The 18,028-nt window shown below is 44.2% G+C and overlaps 1 protein-coding gene across 1 annotated transcript in view; it reads left to right on the top strand.

Annotated features, from left to right (window-relative positions):
• The window catches only part of LOC139375219 (MET proto-oncogene, receptor tyrosine kinase), a 97,351-nt gene that overhangs the window by 51,962 nt on the left and 27,361 nt on the right, over positions 1–18,028 (top strand). The window contains exon 11 of the mRNA XM_071116814.1: positions 16,174–16,392. Within this exon, the coding sequence (XP_070972915.1) occupies positions 16,174–16,392 (219 nt within the window). The remainder of the gene's footprint in view (positions 1–16,173; positions 16,393–18,028) is intronic.

The following is an 18,028-nucleotide window of genomic DNA, read 5'->3' as shown; positions in this document are numbered from 1 at the left end:
TAGTTGCTCCCTGCAGTAGGCCTGTTTAGTTGCTCCCTGTAGGCCTGTTTAGTTGTTCCCTGTAGGCCTGTTTCATTGCTCCCTCTAGTAGACCTGTTTAGTTGCTCCCTGTAGGCCTGTTTAGTTGCTCCCTGTAGTAGGCCTGTTTAGTTGCTCCCTGAAGGCCTTAGTTGTTCCCTGTAAGCCTGTTTAGTTGCTCTCTATAGTAGGCCTGTTTAGTTGCTCCCTGTAGGCCTGTTTAGTTGCGCCCTCTAGTAGGCTGTTTAGTTGCTCCCTGTCGAGAAGCACACACACGCACCAGACTCGGGGCCTGCGGGGCCTGCGAGGTTAGTGTGTGTGTGTGTCAGTGCGTCTGTGTGTGTGTGTGCATGTCAGTAAACGAGGCCTGCAGGGCCAGTGTGTGTATGTGTGTGTGTTTGTTTTTACACTCCATCTGGGATATTGCTCAATAGCGACCCGGGTTTGGAAATCCGTCCAGGGGAGCTGAACTGCTAACAGGAAGGTTCTGCAACACTTAAAACTAGCCCTGCTTCTCCATCCATGGCAACTGTGGTTAGAGGAAACAATGCTCATGGGAAATTGAGTTCAATAATTTAGTTAGAGCTAACGTATTGACGAGTCAGCGAAATGTTTATTAAAACACTTCCAGGTTCCAGAAACGTTGGCCTCTAGTGGGGAGTACAGCCAAAGACAGGCTGGGTTACTGTAAAAGCACATTGTGACAACTGAGTTCATGGCTACGGTTTAGTTGTACTACTGAGAAGTACAGCCAAATACAAGCTGGGTTACTGTAAATGCACATTGTGACAACTGCATATGTAAAATAGGATTTATGAATACATTTGATTGATTGATTGATTGATTGATTGATTGATTCAGTGATAGATATTCCACTCCTGCAGTGAAATGTAAAAACCTGCCACCTAATAAAATGTTTTAGCAGAAAGGATAGGTACTGTGGTGCAGAACGACTACTAGAAACATGTATTTGGGGTCATTTCTGGGGCCATGTGGTACTTTGGGCTTGATGTCTGTCTGTAGGATATCTTTACTCAAGGACATTTTGTTCATCTTTTTCAAAACAATACAGCAAAAACAATAAAGATTAACAACAGAAACAATTAAATAAAAGCAAACAGAAGATGCCATCCAGTAGGTATAGCTACTCTTTCTGGGGTCCAGTAAAATTAAGGCAGTTATATAATTTTAAAAATATTACAATACATTCACAACAGATTTCACAACAGATTAAGTGTGCGCCCTCAGGCCCCCACTTCACTACAACATACAGTTGAAGTCAGAAATTTACATACACCTTAGCCAAATACATTTAAACTCAGTATTTCACAATTCCTGAAATGTAATCCTAGTAAAAGGTCTAAGGTCAGTTAGGATCACCACTTTATTTTAAGAATGTGAAATGTCAAAATAATAGTAGAGAGAAATATTTATTTAAGCTTTTATTTATTTCATCACATTCCCAGTGGGTCAGAAGTTTACATACATTCAATTAGTATTTGGTAGCATTGCCTTTAAATTTTTTAACTTGGGTCAAATGTTTCAGATAGCCATCCACAAGCTTCTTTTTGGCCCATTCCTCCTGACAGAGCTGGTGTAACTGAGTCAGGTTTGAAGGCCTCCTTGCTCGCACATGCTTTTTCAGTTCTGCCCACAAATGTTCTATAGGATTGAGGTCAGGGCTTTGTGATGGCCACTCCAATACCTTGACTTTGTTGTCCTTAAGCCATTTTGCCACAACTTTGGAAGTTGTGGGCCCATTTTCAACCAAGCTTTAACTTCCTGACTGATGTCTTGAGATGTTGCTTCAATATATCCACGTAATTTTCCTCCCTCATGATATCATCTATTTTGTGAAGTGCACCAGTCCCCCCTGCAGCAAAGAACCGCCACAACATGATGCTGCTACCCCCGTGCTTCACGGTTGGGATGGTGTTCTTCGGCTTGCAAGCCTCCCCCTTTTTCCTCCAAACATAACAATGGTCATTATGGCCAAACAGTTCTGTTTTTGTTTCATCAGACCAGGGGACATTTCTCCAGAAAGTACAATCTTTGTCCCCATGTGCAGTTGCAAACCTTAGTCAGGTTTTTTTCTGGCGGTTTTGGAGCAGTGGCTTCTTCCTTGCTGAGCGGCCTTTCAGGTTATGTCGATAAAGGACTCGTTTTACTGTGAATATAGATACTTTTGTACCTGTCCAGAAGAGGCCTCTGGTGGCTTGTCTTGTGAGGGTATGCATGGGTGTCCAAGCTGTGTGCCAGTAGTTCAAACATTCCAGCATTCAACATGTCAATACCTCTCACAAATATAAGTAGTGATGAAGTCAATCTCTCCTCCACTTAGAGCCAGGAGAAATTGACATGCATACTATTAGTGTTAGTTCTCTGTGTACAGCCAAGGGCCAGCCGTGTTGCCCTGCTCTGAGACAATTGCATTTTTTCTAAGTCCTTCTTCATGGCACCTGACAACACGGCCTGTAGGACCAATCTTATTGATAGTGCTGTTAAGGAGGCAGAGCAGTGCTTTATTATGGACAGACTTCTACCCATCTTAGCTAATATTGTATCAATATGTTTTGACCATGATAGTTTACAATCCAGGGTTACTCCAAGTCACCTCTACTTGCTCAATTTCCACATTATTAGTTACAAGATTTAATTGAGGTTTAGGGTTTAGTGAATGATTTGTCCAAAATAAAATGCTTTTGGTTTTATAAATATTTAGGACTAATTTTTTCCTTGCCACACATTCTGTAACTAACTGCAGCTCTTTGTTAAGTTTTGCAGTGATTTAATTGCAGTTGCTTTAATAGCTGACGTGTATAGTGTTGAGTCATCCGCGTACATAGACACACTGGCTTTACTTATGTCATTAGTAAAGATTGAAAAAAGTAAGGGGCCTAGACAGCTGCCCTGAGGAATTCCTGATTCTACCTGGATTCTGTTGTAGAGGCTTCCATTGAAGAACACCTTCTATTTTCTGTTAGACAGGTAACTCTTCATCCACAATATGGCAGGGGGTGTAAAGCCATAACACATACATTTTTCCAGCAGCGGACTATGATCGATAATGTCAAAAGCCGCACTGAAGTCTAACAAAACAGTCCCCCAATCTTTTTATGTATCAATTTCTTTCAGCCAATCATCAGTCATTTGTGTAAGTGCTGTGCTTGTTGATTGTCCTTCCCTATAAGCGTGCTGAAAGTCTGTTGTCAATTTGTTTACTGTAAAATAGCATTGTATCTGGTCAAACACCATTTTTTCCAAAAGTTTACTAAGGTTTGGTAACAGGCTGATTGGTTGGCTATTTGAGCCAGTAAAGAGGACTTTCCTATTTATTACTATTAGGTAGCGGAATTACTTTTGCTTCCCTTCAGGCCTGAGGTCACACACTTTCTAGTAGGCTTAACTTGAAGATATGGCAAATAGGAGTGGCAATATCGTAATTTATTATCCTCAGTAATTTTCCATCCAAGTTGTCAGACCCCAGTGGCTTCTCATTGTTGATAGACAACACCAACAGAAAATTCACGTCTTCCACACTCACTTTACAGAATTCAAAATTACAATGCTTGTTTTTCAATAATTTGGTCAGATATACTTGGATGTGTAGTGTCAGCATTTGTTGCTGGCATGTCATGCCTAAATTTGCTAATCTTGCCAATGACAAAATCATTAAAGTAGTTGGCAATATCATACGTAATTTATCTTTGTTTCATATTGTTTCATATCTAACAAGATATTATTAGTTAATCAGGTCTTACTGGTTTGTGAATGATATCCATTCGTCCCAGTTACTGTCGAACACAGGTTTTTGGAATATTAAGACATATGTCAAGCTTTCCATAGTAAAGATTTATTCCATTATTCTAGGACATGTTTGCTTTAGTGGGCCATCTAGGTAAATATACAATATCAATGGCCCCTAACCACACTGCAAACATTAAACATTTACACTTGGCTGTCTACTTTGGGCAGAGTTGAACTGGTTTTGTCCACCCCACAGCTGTGTGGACTGGAGGCTACGGTGAATCAGCTGCCGGTGCACTTTCAGGAGTCCTTTATTAAAAACACACACAGTTCCACAAGGAACACCAGATTGCTGTATATAGGCAGATTGCTGTATATAGGAAGCATGGGGGCCCGCGACTCCAGAATCTATTACCCATCCTCATCTCCTCCGGGCTACTAACCACATTCAGCACCACTTCCTCCATCTCTAGTTAGACTCGAGCAGCCAGAAATTACAAACGTAGCAGAAATCTGAGCCAGTGACTCTCCACACGAGTTGTGTTAGAGGAAAGAAAAGCCATGGCCAGCCACATGTGACAGGCAGGAGAAACGTGTCAAACTAGAAAAAAGAAGGAGGTTACATGACCGGAAAAGTGATTCACTGTGTTTGTGTGCTGTGCCATCCATTATAGGAAGCCCTTTCCTGCAGTCAATTGACCTGGTGGCCGTATGGGCTAAATGTTATTATTCAAAGGGGTTGGGTTAAATGCAGAAGACACATTTCAGTTGAATGCATTCAGTTGTACAACTGACTAGGTATCCCCCTTTCCCTATACAACTGACTAGGTATCCCCTTTCCCTATACAACTGACTAGGTATCCCCTCCCCCTTTCCCTATACAACTGACTAGGTATCCCCCTTTCCCTATACAACTGACTAGGTATCCCCTTTCCCTATACAACTGGCTAGGTATCCCCTTTCCCTATACAACTGACTAGGTATTCCCTTTCCCTATACAACTGACTAGGTATCCCCCTTTCCCTAAACAACTGACTAGGTATCCCCCTTTCCCTATACAACTGACTAGGTATCCTCTTTCCCTATACAACTGACTAGGTATCCCCTTTCCCTACACAACTGACTAGGTATCCCCTTTCCCTATACAACTGACTAGGTATCCCCTTTCCCTATACAACTGACTAGGTATCCCCTTTCCCTATACAACTGGCTAGGTATCCCCTTTCCCTATACAACTGACTAGGTATCCCCTTTCCCTATACAACTGACTAGGTATCCCCCTTTCCCTATAGAACTGACTAGGTATCCCCCTTTCCCTATACAACTGACTAGGTATCCCCTTTCCCTATACAACTGACTAGGTATCCCCCTTTCCCTATAGAACTGACTAGGTATCCCCTTTCCCTATACAACTGACTAGGTATCCCCCTTTCCCTATACAACTGACTAGGTATCCCCTTTCCCTATACAACTGACTAGGTATCCCCCTTTCCCTATACAACTGACTAGGTATCCCCCTTTCCCTATACAACTGACTAGGTATCCCCCTTTCCCTATACAACTGACTAGGTATCCCCCTTCCCTATACAACTGACTAGGTATCCCCCTTTCCCTATACAACTGACTAGGTATCCCCCTTTCCCTATACAACTGACTAGGTATTCCCTTTCCCTATACAACTGACTAGGTATCCCCCCTTTCCCTATACAACTGACTAGGTATCCCCCTTTCCCTATACAACTGACTAGGTATCCCCTCCCCCTTTCCCTATACAACTGACTAGGTATCCCCCTTTCCCTATACAACTGACTAGGTATCCCCCTTTCCCTATACAACTGACTAGGTATCCCCTTTCCCTATACAACTGACTAGGTATCCCCTTTCCCTATACAACTGACTAGGTATCCCCTTTCCATACACAACTGACTAGGTATCCCCCTTTCCCTATACAACTGACTAGGTATCCCCTTTCCCTATACAACTGACTAGGTATCCCCCTTTCCCTATACAACTGACTAGGTATCCCCCTTTCCCTATACAACTGACTAGGTATCCCCTTTCCTTATACAACTGACTAGGTATCCCCTTTCCCTACACAACTGACTAGGTATCCCCCTTTCCCTATACAACTGACTAGGTATCCCCTTTCCCTATACAACTGACTAGGTATCCCCCTTTCCCTACACAACTGACTAGGTATCCCCCTTTCCCTATACAACTGACTAGGTATCCCCTTTCCCTACACAACTGACTAGGTATCCCCTTTCCCTACACAACTGACTAGGTATCCCCCTTTCCCTATACAACTGACTAGGTATCCCCTTTCCCTATACAACTGACTAGGTATCCCCCTTTCCCTACACAACTGACTAGGTATCCCCTTTCCCTATACAACTGACTAGGTATCCCCTCTCCCTATACAACTGACTAGGTATCCCCTTTCCCTATACAACTGACTAGGTATCCCCTTTCCCTATACAACTGACTAGGTATCCCCTTTCCCTATACAACTGGCTAGGTATCCCCTTTCCCTATACAACTGACTAGGTATTCCCTTTCCCTATACAACTGACTAGGTATCCCCCTTTCCCTATACAACTGACTAGGTATCCCCCTTTCCCTATACAACTGACTAGGTATCCTCTTTCCCTATACAACTGACTAGGTATCCCCTTTCCCTACACAACTGACTAGGTATCCCCTTTCCCTATACAACTGACTAGGTATCCCCTTTCCCTATACAACTGACTAGGTATCCCCTTTCCCTATACAACTGGCTAGGTATCCCTTTCCCTATACAACTGACTAGGTATCCCCCTTTCCCTATAGAACTGACTAGGTATCCCCCTTTCCCTATACAACTGACTAGGTATCCCCCTTTCCCTATACAACTGACTAGGTATCCCCCTTTCCCTATAGAACTGACTAGGTATCCCCTTTCCCTATACAACTGACTAGGTATCCCCCTTTCCCTATACAACTGACTAGGTATCCCCCTTTCCCTATACAACTGACTAGGTATCCCCCTTTCCCTATACAACTGACTAGGTATCCCCCTTTCCCTATACAACTGACTAGGTATCCCCCTTTCCCTATACAACTGACTAGGTATCCCCCTTCCCTATACAACTGACTAGGTATCCCCCTTTCCCTATACAACTGGCTAGGTATCCCCTTTCCCTATACAACTGACTAGGTATCCCCTTTCCCTATACAACTGACTAGGTATCCCCTTTCCCTATACAACTGACTAGGTATCCCCCTTTCCCTATACAACTGACTAGGTATTCACTTTCCCTATACAACTGACTAGGTATCCTCCTTTCCCTATACAACTGGCTAGGTATCCCCTCCCCCTTTCCCTATACAACTGACTAGGTATCCCCCTTTCCCTATACAACTGACTAGGTATCCCCCTTTCCCTATACAACTGACTAGGTATCCCCTTTCCCTATACAACTGACTAGGTATCCCCCTTTCCCTATACAACTGACTAGGTATCCCCTTTCCCTACACAACTGACTAGGTATCCCCCTTTCCCTATACAACTGACTAGGTATCCCCCTTTCCCTATACAACTGACTAGGTATCCCCCTTCCCTATACAACTGACTAGGTATCCCCCTTTCCCTATACAACTGGCTAGGTATCCCCTTTCCCTATACAACTGTCTAGGTATCCCCTTTCCCTATTCAACTGACTAGGTATCCCCTTTCCCTATACAACTGACTAGGTATCCCCCTTTCCCTATACAACTGACTAGGTATTCCCTTTCCCTATACAACTGACTAGGTATCCCCCTTTCCCTATACAACTGGCTAGGTATCCCCTTTCCCTATACAACTGACTAGGCATCCCCTTTCCCTATACAACTGACTAGGTATCCCCCTTTCCCTATACAACTGACTAGGTATCCCCTTTCCCAATACAACTGACTAGGTATCCCCTTTCCCTATACAACTGACTAGGTATCCCCTTTCCATACACAACTGACTAGGTATCCCCCTTTCCCTATACAACTGACTAGGTATCCCCTTTCCCTATACAACTGACTAGGTATCCCCCTTTCCCTATACAACTGACTAGGTATCCCCTTTCCCTATACAACTGACTAGGTATCCCCTTTCCTTATACAACTGACTAGGTATCCCCCTTTCCCTATACAACTGACTAGGTATCCCCCTTTCCCTATAGAACTGACTAGGTATCCCCTTTCCCTATACAACTGACTAGGTATCCCCCTTTCCCTATACAACTGACTAGGTATCCCCTTTCCCTATACAACTGACTAGGTATCCCCCTTTCCCTATACAACTGACTAGGTATCCCCCTTTCCCTATACAACTGACTAGGTATCCCCCTTTCCCTATACAACTGACTAGGTATCCCCCTTCCCTATACAACTGACTAGGTATCCCCCTTTCCCTATACAACTGACTAGGTATCCCCCTTTCCCTATACAACTGACTAGGTATTCCCTTTCCCTATACAACTGACTAGGTATCCCCCCTTTCCCTATACAACTGACTAGGTATCCCCCTTTCCCTATACAACTGACTAGGTATCCCCTCCCCCTTTCCCTATACAACTGACTAGGTATCCCCCTTTCCCTATACAACTGACTAGGTATCCCCCTTTCCCTATACAACTGACTAGGTATCCCCTTTCCCTATACAACTGACTAGGTATCCCCTTTCCCTATACAACTGACTAGGTATCCCCTTTCCATACACAACTGACTAGGTATCCCCCTTTCCCTATACAACTGACTAGGTATCCCCTTTCCCTATACAACTGACTAGGTATCCCCCTTTCCCTATACAACTGACTAGGTATCCCCCTTTCCCTATACAACTGACTAGGTATCCCCTTTCCTTATACAACTGACTAGGTATCCCCTTTCCCTACACAACTGACTAGGTATCCCCCTTTCCCTATACAACTGACTAGGTATCCCCTTTCCTTATACAACTGACTAGGTATCCCCCTTTCCCTATACAACTGACTAGGTATCCCCCTTTCCCTATAGAACTGACTAGGTATCCCCTTTCCCTATACAACTGACTAGGTATCCCCCTTTCCCTATACAACTGACTAGGTATCCCCTTTCCCTATACAACTGACTAGGTATCCCCCTTTCCCTATACAACTGACTAGGTATCCCCCTTTCCCTATACAACTGACTAGGTATCCCCCTTTCCCTATACAACTGACTAGGTATCCCCCTTCCCTATACAACTGACTAGGTATCCCCCTTTCCCTATACAACTGACTAGGTATCCCCCTTTCCCTATACAACTGACTAGGTATTCCCTTTCCCTATACAACTGACTAGGTATCCCCCCTTTCCCTATACAACTGACTAGGTATCCCCCTTTCCCTATACAACTGACTAGGTATCCCCTCCCCCTTTCCCTATACAACTGACTAGGTATCCCCCTTTCCCTATACAACTGACTAGGTATCCCCCTTTCCCTATACAACTGACTAGGTATCCCCTTTCCCTATACAACTGACTAGGTATCCCCTTTCCCTATACAACTGACTAGGTATCCCCTTTCCATACACAACTGACTAGGTATCCCCCTTTCCCTATACAACTGACTAGGTATCCCCTTTCCCTATACAACTGACTAGGTATCCCCCTTTCCCTATACAACTGACTAGGTATCCCCCTTTCCCTATACAACTGACTAGGTATCCCCTTTCCTTATACAACTGACTAGGTATCCCCTTTCCCTACACAACTGACTAGGTATCCCCCTTTCCCTATACAACTGACTAGGTATCCCCTTTCCCTATACAACTGACTAGGTATCCCCCTTTCCCTACACAACTGACTAGGTATCCCCCTTTCCCTATACAACTGACTAGGTATCCCCTTTCCCTACACAACTGACTAGGTATCCCCTTTCCCTACACAACTGACTAGGTATCCCCCTTTCCCTATACAACTGACTAGGTATCCCCTTTCCCTATACAACTGACTAGGTATCCCCCTTTCCCTACACAACTGACTAGGTATCCCCTTTCCCTATACAACTGACTAGGTATCCCCTCTCCCTATACAACTGACTAGGTATCCCCTTTCCCTATACAACTGACTAGGTATCCCCTTTCCCTATACAACTGACTAGGTATCCCCTTTCCCTATACAACTGGCTAGGTATCCCCTTTCCCTATACAACTGACTAGGTATTCCCTTTCCCTATACAACTGACTAGGTATCCCCCTTTCCCTATACAACTGACTAGGTATCCCCCTTTCCCTATACAACTGACTAGGTATCCTCTTTCCCTATACAACTGACTAGGTATCCCCTTTCCCTACACAACTGACTAGGTATCCCCTTTCCCTATACAACTGACTAGGTATCCCCTTTCCCTATACAACTGACTAGGTATCCCCTTTCCCTATACAACTGGCTAGGTATCCCTTTCCCTATACAACTGACTAGGTATCCCCCTTTCCCTATAGAACTGACTAGGTATCCCCCTTTCCCTATACAACTGACTAGGTATCCCCCTTTCCCTATACAACTGACTAGGTATCCCCCTTTCCCTATAGAACTGACTAGGTATCCCCTTTCCCTATACAACTGACTAGGTATCCCCCTTTCCCTATACAACTGACTAGGTATCCCCCTTTCCCTATACAACTGACTAGGTATCCCCCTTTCCCTATACAACTGACTAGGTATCCCCCTTTCCCTATACAACTGACTAGGTATCCCCCTTTCCCTATACAACTGACTAGGTATCCCCCTTTCCCTATACAACTGACTAGGTATCCCCCTTCCCTATACAACTGACTAGGTATCCCCCTTTCCCTATACAACTGGCTAGGTATCCCCTTTCCCTATACAACTGACTAGGTATCCCCTTTCCCTATACAACTGACTAGGTATCCCCTTTCCCTATACAACTGACTAGGTATCCCCCTTTCCCTATACAACTGACTAGGTATTCACTTTCCCTATACAACTGACTAGGTATCCTCCTTTCCCTATACAACTGGCTAGGTATCCCCTCCCCCTTTCCCTATACAACTGACTAGGTATCCCCCTTTCCCTATACAACTGACTAGGTATCCCCCTTTCCCTATACAACTGACTAGGTATCCCCTTTCCCTATACAACTGACTAGGTATCCCCCTTTCCCTATACAACTGACTAGGTATCCCCTTTCCCTACACAACTGACTAGGTATCCCCCTTTCCCTATACAACTGACTAGGTATCCCCCTTTCCCTATACAACTGACTAGGTATCCCCCTTCCCTATACAACTGACTAGGTATCCCCCTTTCCCTATACAACTGGCTAGGTATCCCCTTTCCCTATACAACTGTCTAGGTATCCCCTTTCCCTATTCAACTGACTAGGTATCCCCTTTCCCTATACAACTGACTAGGTATCCCCCTTTCCCTATACAACTGACTAGGTATTCCCTTTCCCTATACAACTGACTAGGTATCCCCCTTTCCCTATACAACTGGCTAGGTATCCCCTTTCCCTATACAACTGACTAGGCATCCCCTTTCCCTATACAACTGACTAGGTATCCCCCTTTCCCTATACAACTGACTAGGTATCCCCTTTCCCAATACAACTGACTAGGTATCCCCTTTCCCTATACAACTGACTAGGTATCCCCTTTCCATACACAACTGACTAGGTATCCCCCTTTCCCTATACAACTGACTAGGTATCCCCTTTCCCTATACAACTGACTAGGTATCCCCCTTTCCCTATACAACTGACTAGGTATCCCCTTTCCCTATACAACTGACTAGGTATCCCCTTTCCTTATACAACTGACTAGGTATCCCCTTTCCCTACACAACTGACTAGGTATCCCCCTTTCCCTATACAACTGACTAGGTATCCCCTTTCCCCTTTACAACTGACTAGGTATCCCCCTTTCCCTACACAACTGACTAGGTATCCCCCTTTCCCTATACAACTGACTAGGTATCCCCTTTCCCTACACAACTGACTAGGTATCCCCTTTCCCTACACAACTGACTAGGTATCCCCCTTTCCCTATACAACTGACTAGGTATCCCCTTTCCCTATACAACTGACTAGGTATCCCCCTTTCCCTACACAACTGACTAGGTATCCCCTTTCCCTATACAACTGACTAGCTATCCCCTTTCCCTATACAACTGACTAGGTATCCCCTTTCCCTATACAACTGACTAGGTATCCCCTTTCCCTATACAACTGACTAGGTATCCCCTTTCCCTATACAACTGGCTAGGTATCCCCTTTCCCTATACAACTGACTAGGTATTCCCTTTCCCTATACAACTGACTAGGTATCCCCCTTTCCCTATACAACTGACTAGGTATCCCCCTTTCCCTATACAACTGACTAGGTATCCTCTTTCCCTATACAACTGACTAGGTATCCCCTTTCCCTACACAACTGACTAGGTATCCCCTTTCCCTATACAACTGACTAGGTATCCCCTTTCCCTATACAACTGACTAGGTTTCCCCTTTCCCTATACAACTGGCTAGGTATCCCCTTTCCCTATACAACTGACTAGGTATCCCCCTTTCCCTATAGAACTGACTAGGTATCCCCCTTTCCCTATACAACTGACTAGGTATCCCCCTTTCCCTATACAACTGACTAGGTATCCCCCTTTCCCTATAGAACTGACTAGGTATCCCCTTTCCCTATACAACTGACTAGGTATCCCCCTTTCCCTATACAAACGACTAGGTATCCCCTTTCCCTATACAACTGACTAGGTATCCCCCTTTCCCTATACAACTGACTAGGTATCCCCCTTTCCCTATACAACTGACTAGGTATCCCCCTTTCCCTATACAACTGACTAGGTATCCCCCTTTCCCTATACAACTGACTAGGTATTCCCTTTCCCTATACAACTGACTAGGTATCCCCCTTTCCCTATACAACTGGCTAGGTATCCCCTTTCCCTATACAACTGACTAGGTATCCCCTTTCCCTATACAACTGACTAGGTATCCCCTTTCCCTATACAACTGACTAGGTATCCCCCTTTCCCTATACAACTGACTAGGTATTCCCTTTCCCTATACAACTGACTAGGTATCCCCCTTTCCCTATACAACTGACTAGGTATCCCCTTTCCCAATACAACTGACTAGGTATCCCCCTTTCCCTATACAACTGACTAGGTATCCCCCTTTCCCTATACAACTGACTAGGTATTCCCTTTCCCTATACAACTGACTAGGTATCCCCCCTTTCCCTATACAACTGACTAGGTATCCCCCTTTCCCTATACAACTGACTAGGTATCCCCTCCCCCTTTCCCTATACAACTGACTAGGTATCCCCCTTTCCCTATACAACTGACTAGGTATCCCCTCCCCCTTTCCCTATAGAACTGACTAGGTATCCCCTCCCCCTTTCCCTATACAACTGACTAGGTATCCCCTCCCCCTTTCCCTATACAACTGACTAGGTATCCCCCTTTCCCTATACAACTGACTAGGTATCCCCCTTTCCCTATACAACTGACTAGGTATCCCCCTTTCCCTATACAACTGACTAGGTATCCCCTCCCCCTTTCCCTATACAACTGACTAGGTATCCCCCTTTCCCTATACAACTGACTAGGTATCCCCTTTCCCTATACAACTGACTAGGTATCCCCCTTTCCCTATACAACTGACTAGGTATCCCCTCCCCCTTTCCCTATACAACTGACTAGGTATCCCCTTTCCCTATACAACTGACTAGGTATCCCCTTTCCCTATACAACTGACTAGGTATCCCCCTTTCCCTATACAACTGACTAGGTATCCCCTCCCCCTTTCCCTATACAACTGACTAGGTATCCCCCTTTCCCTTTCCCTTTATTCATATTTTTCATAATTTCATAATTAATAAACTTTCTTTTTTTTAAACACAGAAAAACTGTTGTTTCTATGTCAAATGGGGTCGTTACATTTCAGTCTTCTGTGATAAAGTGTTATATTGGTATGCAAACTCAAAATTGAATACATTTCAACTCTGTATCTGACATGTCTTATTTTTGTAAGCCTATAACCATGTGTGTAAGGTGTATACTTTTGTTTCAAAGTAGACTTGTTTAAGGCTACCAAGAAACACTCTGTGTGATGCTGATTTATCCCAGTGCAGTAAAATGAACACACAAATGGAGAAATTACAGGAATGGAAATGGAAAGGTACAGGAATGTTGGACCTGATCCGGCCTTTTCAAAATCACACACTGGTTGAACTCTCATGAGTAGGCTGGCCAAGATTCACCCGCACAGTTAGAAATGGAGTGAAAATGTCTCTACACTACACTGAGTATTCACAGCTGGGTTGGATGTGCTAGGTTGAATTACAGTGCATTTGGAAAGTATTCAGACCCCTTGACTTTTTTCACATTTTGTTACATTATAGCCTTATTCTAAAATGTATTAAATTAGTTTCTTCCCTCATCAATCTACACACAATACCCCATAATGACAAAGCAAAACCAGATTTATTGAAATTGTAGCAAATGTATTAAAAATAAAAACAGAAATACCTTATTTACATAAGTATTCAGACCCTTTGCTATGAGACTTAAAATTGAGCTCAGGTGCTTCCTGTTTTCATTGATCATGCTTGAGATGTTTCTACAACTTGATTGGAGTCCACCTGTGGTAATTCAATTGATTGGACATGATTTGGAAACGCACACACCTGTAAATATAAGGTCCCACAGTTGACAGTGCGTGTCAGAGCAAAAACCAAGCCATAAGGTCAACGGCATTTTCCGTAGAGCTCCGAGACAGGATTGTGTTGAGGCACAGATCTAGGGAAGTGTACCAAAAAATGTCCCCAACAACACAGTGGCCTCCATCATTCTTAAATGGAAGAAGTTTGGAACCACCATGACTCTTCCTAGAGCTAGCCCAATGGTCACTCTGACAGAGCTCCAGAGGTCCTCTGTGGAGATGGGAGAGCCTGCCAGAAGGACAACGACCCTAAGCACACAGCCAAGAAAATGCAAGAGTGGCTTCAGGAGTCTCTGAATGTCCTTGAGTGGCCCAGACAGATTCCGGACTTCTCTGGAGAGACTTGAAAAATGTTTTGCAGCGATGCTCCCCATTCAACCTGACAGAGCTTGACAGAATCTGTAGAGAAGAATGGGAAAAACTCCCCAAATACAGGTGTGCCAAGCTTTTAGCGTCATACCCAAGAAGACTCAAAGCTGTTATCGCTGCCAAAGGTGTTTCAACAAAGTACTGAGTAAAGGGTCTGAATACTTATGTAAATGTTATATTTCCGATTTGCTTTGCCATTAGTATTGTATTGTATGTAGATTGATGAGGGGGGAAAAACAATTTAATCCATTTTAGATTAAGGTTATAACGTAACAAAATGTGGAAAAGGTCAAGGGGTCTGAATACTTTCTGAATGCACTGTATATACAGTGTTTGACTGTCTGCCATAACTTTTGTGCCTTATTATGTCCTTGAACTCTGATGTGCAGTATTGAAAGGAATTTTTCCACCTTGTGCTTTTAGATGGCCTGATGAACTATCCATATTTATAAATAATGATATTGTAGAGATGTGGAAACAGAACAACATACCTGCAGCATGAGTGTAGAAATAGGAACTGGACCAGATTCATGGTCTTTGAGCATTTCAAATGGAAACAACTATCTGACAGAATGACATGTCAACACAGCTTTCATCGCTCTTCACAAATCCTCGTCCCCTTATTGATTGTAAGCAGAGAAACAGAGCAACTTTCAAACACACTTGGTGTCAATGCGTCTGTTTGGAATCGGAGGCCAGAGGGTGGAATCATTTGAATAGTGCACCATCACAACCTTTATGTAGAGGAATATAAGGTGTCTTTCTCTTATGTATAAGAAGATATTACATAAACACATCCATTGTCTCTGAGCAGGTGCGGATATCATTTTTTTTTTAAATAAAAGGTGAAAAGAGACTCTTTCTCTTATGTGGCTCTCAATTGGGCGATTAATAGGTCTTAGTGATGGGAGGCATTTTGGTTATAATCCAGGGTGGTATAAACAAACTGCTGTTGTGCCCCGGAGCAAGGCACTTAAACCCCACAGCAGCTGTAGATATGGAGCTGTAATGGATAGTTTGTACAACTAGAAAGAGTGTAATATGCCCTGGGATGAAAGCATCTGCCATGTGAAGGATTAGTATGTGTACTTGTTATGTGACAGCAGGGTAAACGCTATAGGCTTTTTTAAGAGTGTTTCTCTTAACTTGTGGTGTGTGTGTGTGTGTGTGTGTGTGTGTGTGTGTGTGTATGTGTGTGTGTGTGTGTGTGTGTGTGTGTGTGTGTGTGTGTGTGTGTGTGTGTGTGTGTGTGTGTGTGTGTACGCGTGCATGTTACTTATGCTGTGTGAGTGTTCTCCCTCCAGAACTGCATCAAGGGTGAGGACAGGCTGGCCATCCTGTGTACCACCCCGTCCCTGAAGGACCTGGGTCTGCAGACTCCTGTGGTCACCAAGGTGGCGTTCGTCCTGGATGATTTCTCCACGCCCCAGTTTGACCTGCTGTATGTAGAGGACCCTCGCTTCGAGGACTTTCAGAGACCCACCGTCACATCAAAGGGCAACAAGAGCATTCTGGAGATTAAGGTGAGACATGTCAGATCATTGAAATAAATGTCACTTTTCTGTTCTCTATCTGGGTCTCAACTGACCTCCTGAATTGGCTGAATATAACTGGAATTTACTGATAATATTAAGGTGAGACATTCCCCCTCACCCCTCTCCCCACCACCACCTCTTCATTGTATTGATGTCTAGGGTTGGGGTCAGTTCAGTTACCAATGCATCCATTCAGAAACTGAACTGAATTTTGATTCATGCATTGGAAAAATACTAATTTTAAACAAATGGCACTTAGAGTTTCTATTCTGGAACAGAGTGTCTGTTGATCTCCTGAATTGGCTAAATTCAAATGAGATTGAACCCTGATTGGAGTTAACGACACCTTGCTCTCCGGCTCACCTCGAGGCCGTGAGCTGACTCATCCTTGCCGTCTGAGGTTTGAAGGAAACAATACTGAAACAAAACAGGAAAAGGAGTCCGTTTCCCATCGCCCATCCCCCACAATTCCCTCCCTCACTCATCTGGCCCCTCTCCTCTTCTCCAAGTATTCTCTCCAACTCACCACATTGTTCCAAGTTCCCGAGGTCAAAGCCCTTGACATATTAATGGCGGGTTTTGAACATGCAACCCCATTTCTCTGGGTAGAAAAAAGTTTTTTCAAACAATGAAAAAAAAGGAGGCCCTATGGTTAGTGGCAGCTGTGCGGAGCGGGTCGCACAGGATCCTTGGTCTGCTTTTTTTCCCAGGCATGGCCTTGGCCCAATAGTCTAATCCTCCTCCCTCCTCCCCTCTCTCAGTTGCCTCCCACCCCCCACCAATCACCTTCCCCATCCCAGACAAGCCCCCATGAGCCCCCATTACCCAGGGGACACACATCGCCCTGGGTTACACTGTTACAGGCTACATTTGGGGCCATCTGATATCTTTGCCCCAAAAAGGCCGCTGGTCAGGCTCCTGATAACGTTATTAGTCTTGGCTGGTGTATCACTGCAGATTGCTTCATGAGAGGTTAACAAGCATCTCAACCCAGATTAGCACCACACAGACTGTTCGTTTGGATAGGAGTGGCAGAATTTTTAATAGTTATTCTCTATGGGACATGGTACTTTCAATGTTCCATACCCAAGTATTAAATATGTTACAACCTCAGGGTACAGACATCAGATGACAGATTTGTATTGTACGTATTATTCAGTATGCTTTGTATGTGTTCAAATACTGTAGACGTTAGAGTTTGTTCTTGTCTTAGTGGCCCTGGTATGTGCGTATGCGTGCGTGTGTATGCGTGTATGTGTGTATGTGTGTTCACATGCACTGCATTAGTTGACGTGTACTGTAGTGTGTTTTAGGAACAGGTGTGGCCCTGTGTCAAATCTGAAAATCCCAGGATGTCACGCGAGGAATGATCCTTCTCTTTATGGCCTTCTGCTACGCTCATACAGCACAGCCAGGCAGAGTGAGCAGCACCCGAGCTGTGTGTGTGTGTGTGGGGGGGGGGGGGAGTAGCCAAGGCAGTCTGTGTGAAAGTGAGATTAATTCTCTATAAATCCTCTCTTCCTGTCAAGAAGAGCCCTCGGGGACAAAGGGTTAGTTAGTGTGTATGTAGATGCATAGTATTTTTTTGTCTCTGCTTTTGTCTCTGTTCAGGGCGGTGGGCTCA

This window comes from Oncorhynchus clarkii, chromosome 2, assembly GCF_045791955.1.
Source record: "Oncorhynchus clarkii lewisi isolate Uvic-CL-2024 chromosome 2, UVic_Ocla_1.0, whole genome shotgun sequence".
Classification (NCBI taxonomy): domain Eukaryota; kingdom Metazoa; phylum Chordata; class Actinopteri; order Salmoniformes; family Salmonidae; genus Oncorhynchus; species Oncorhynchus clarkii.
This window is presented reverse-complemented; position numbering and strand designations above follow the sequence as displayed.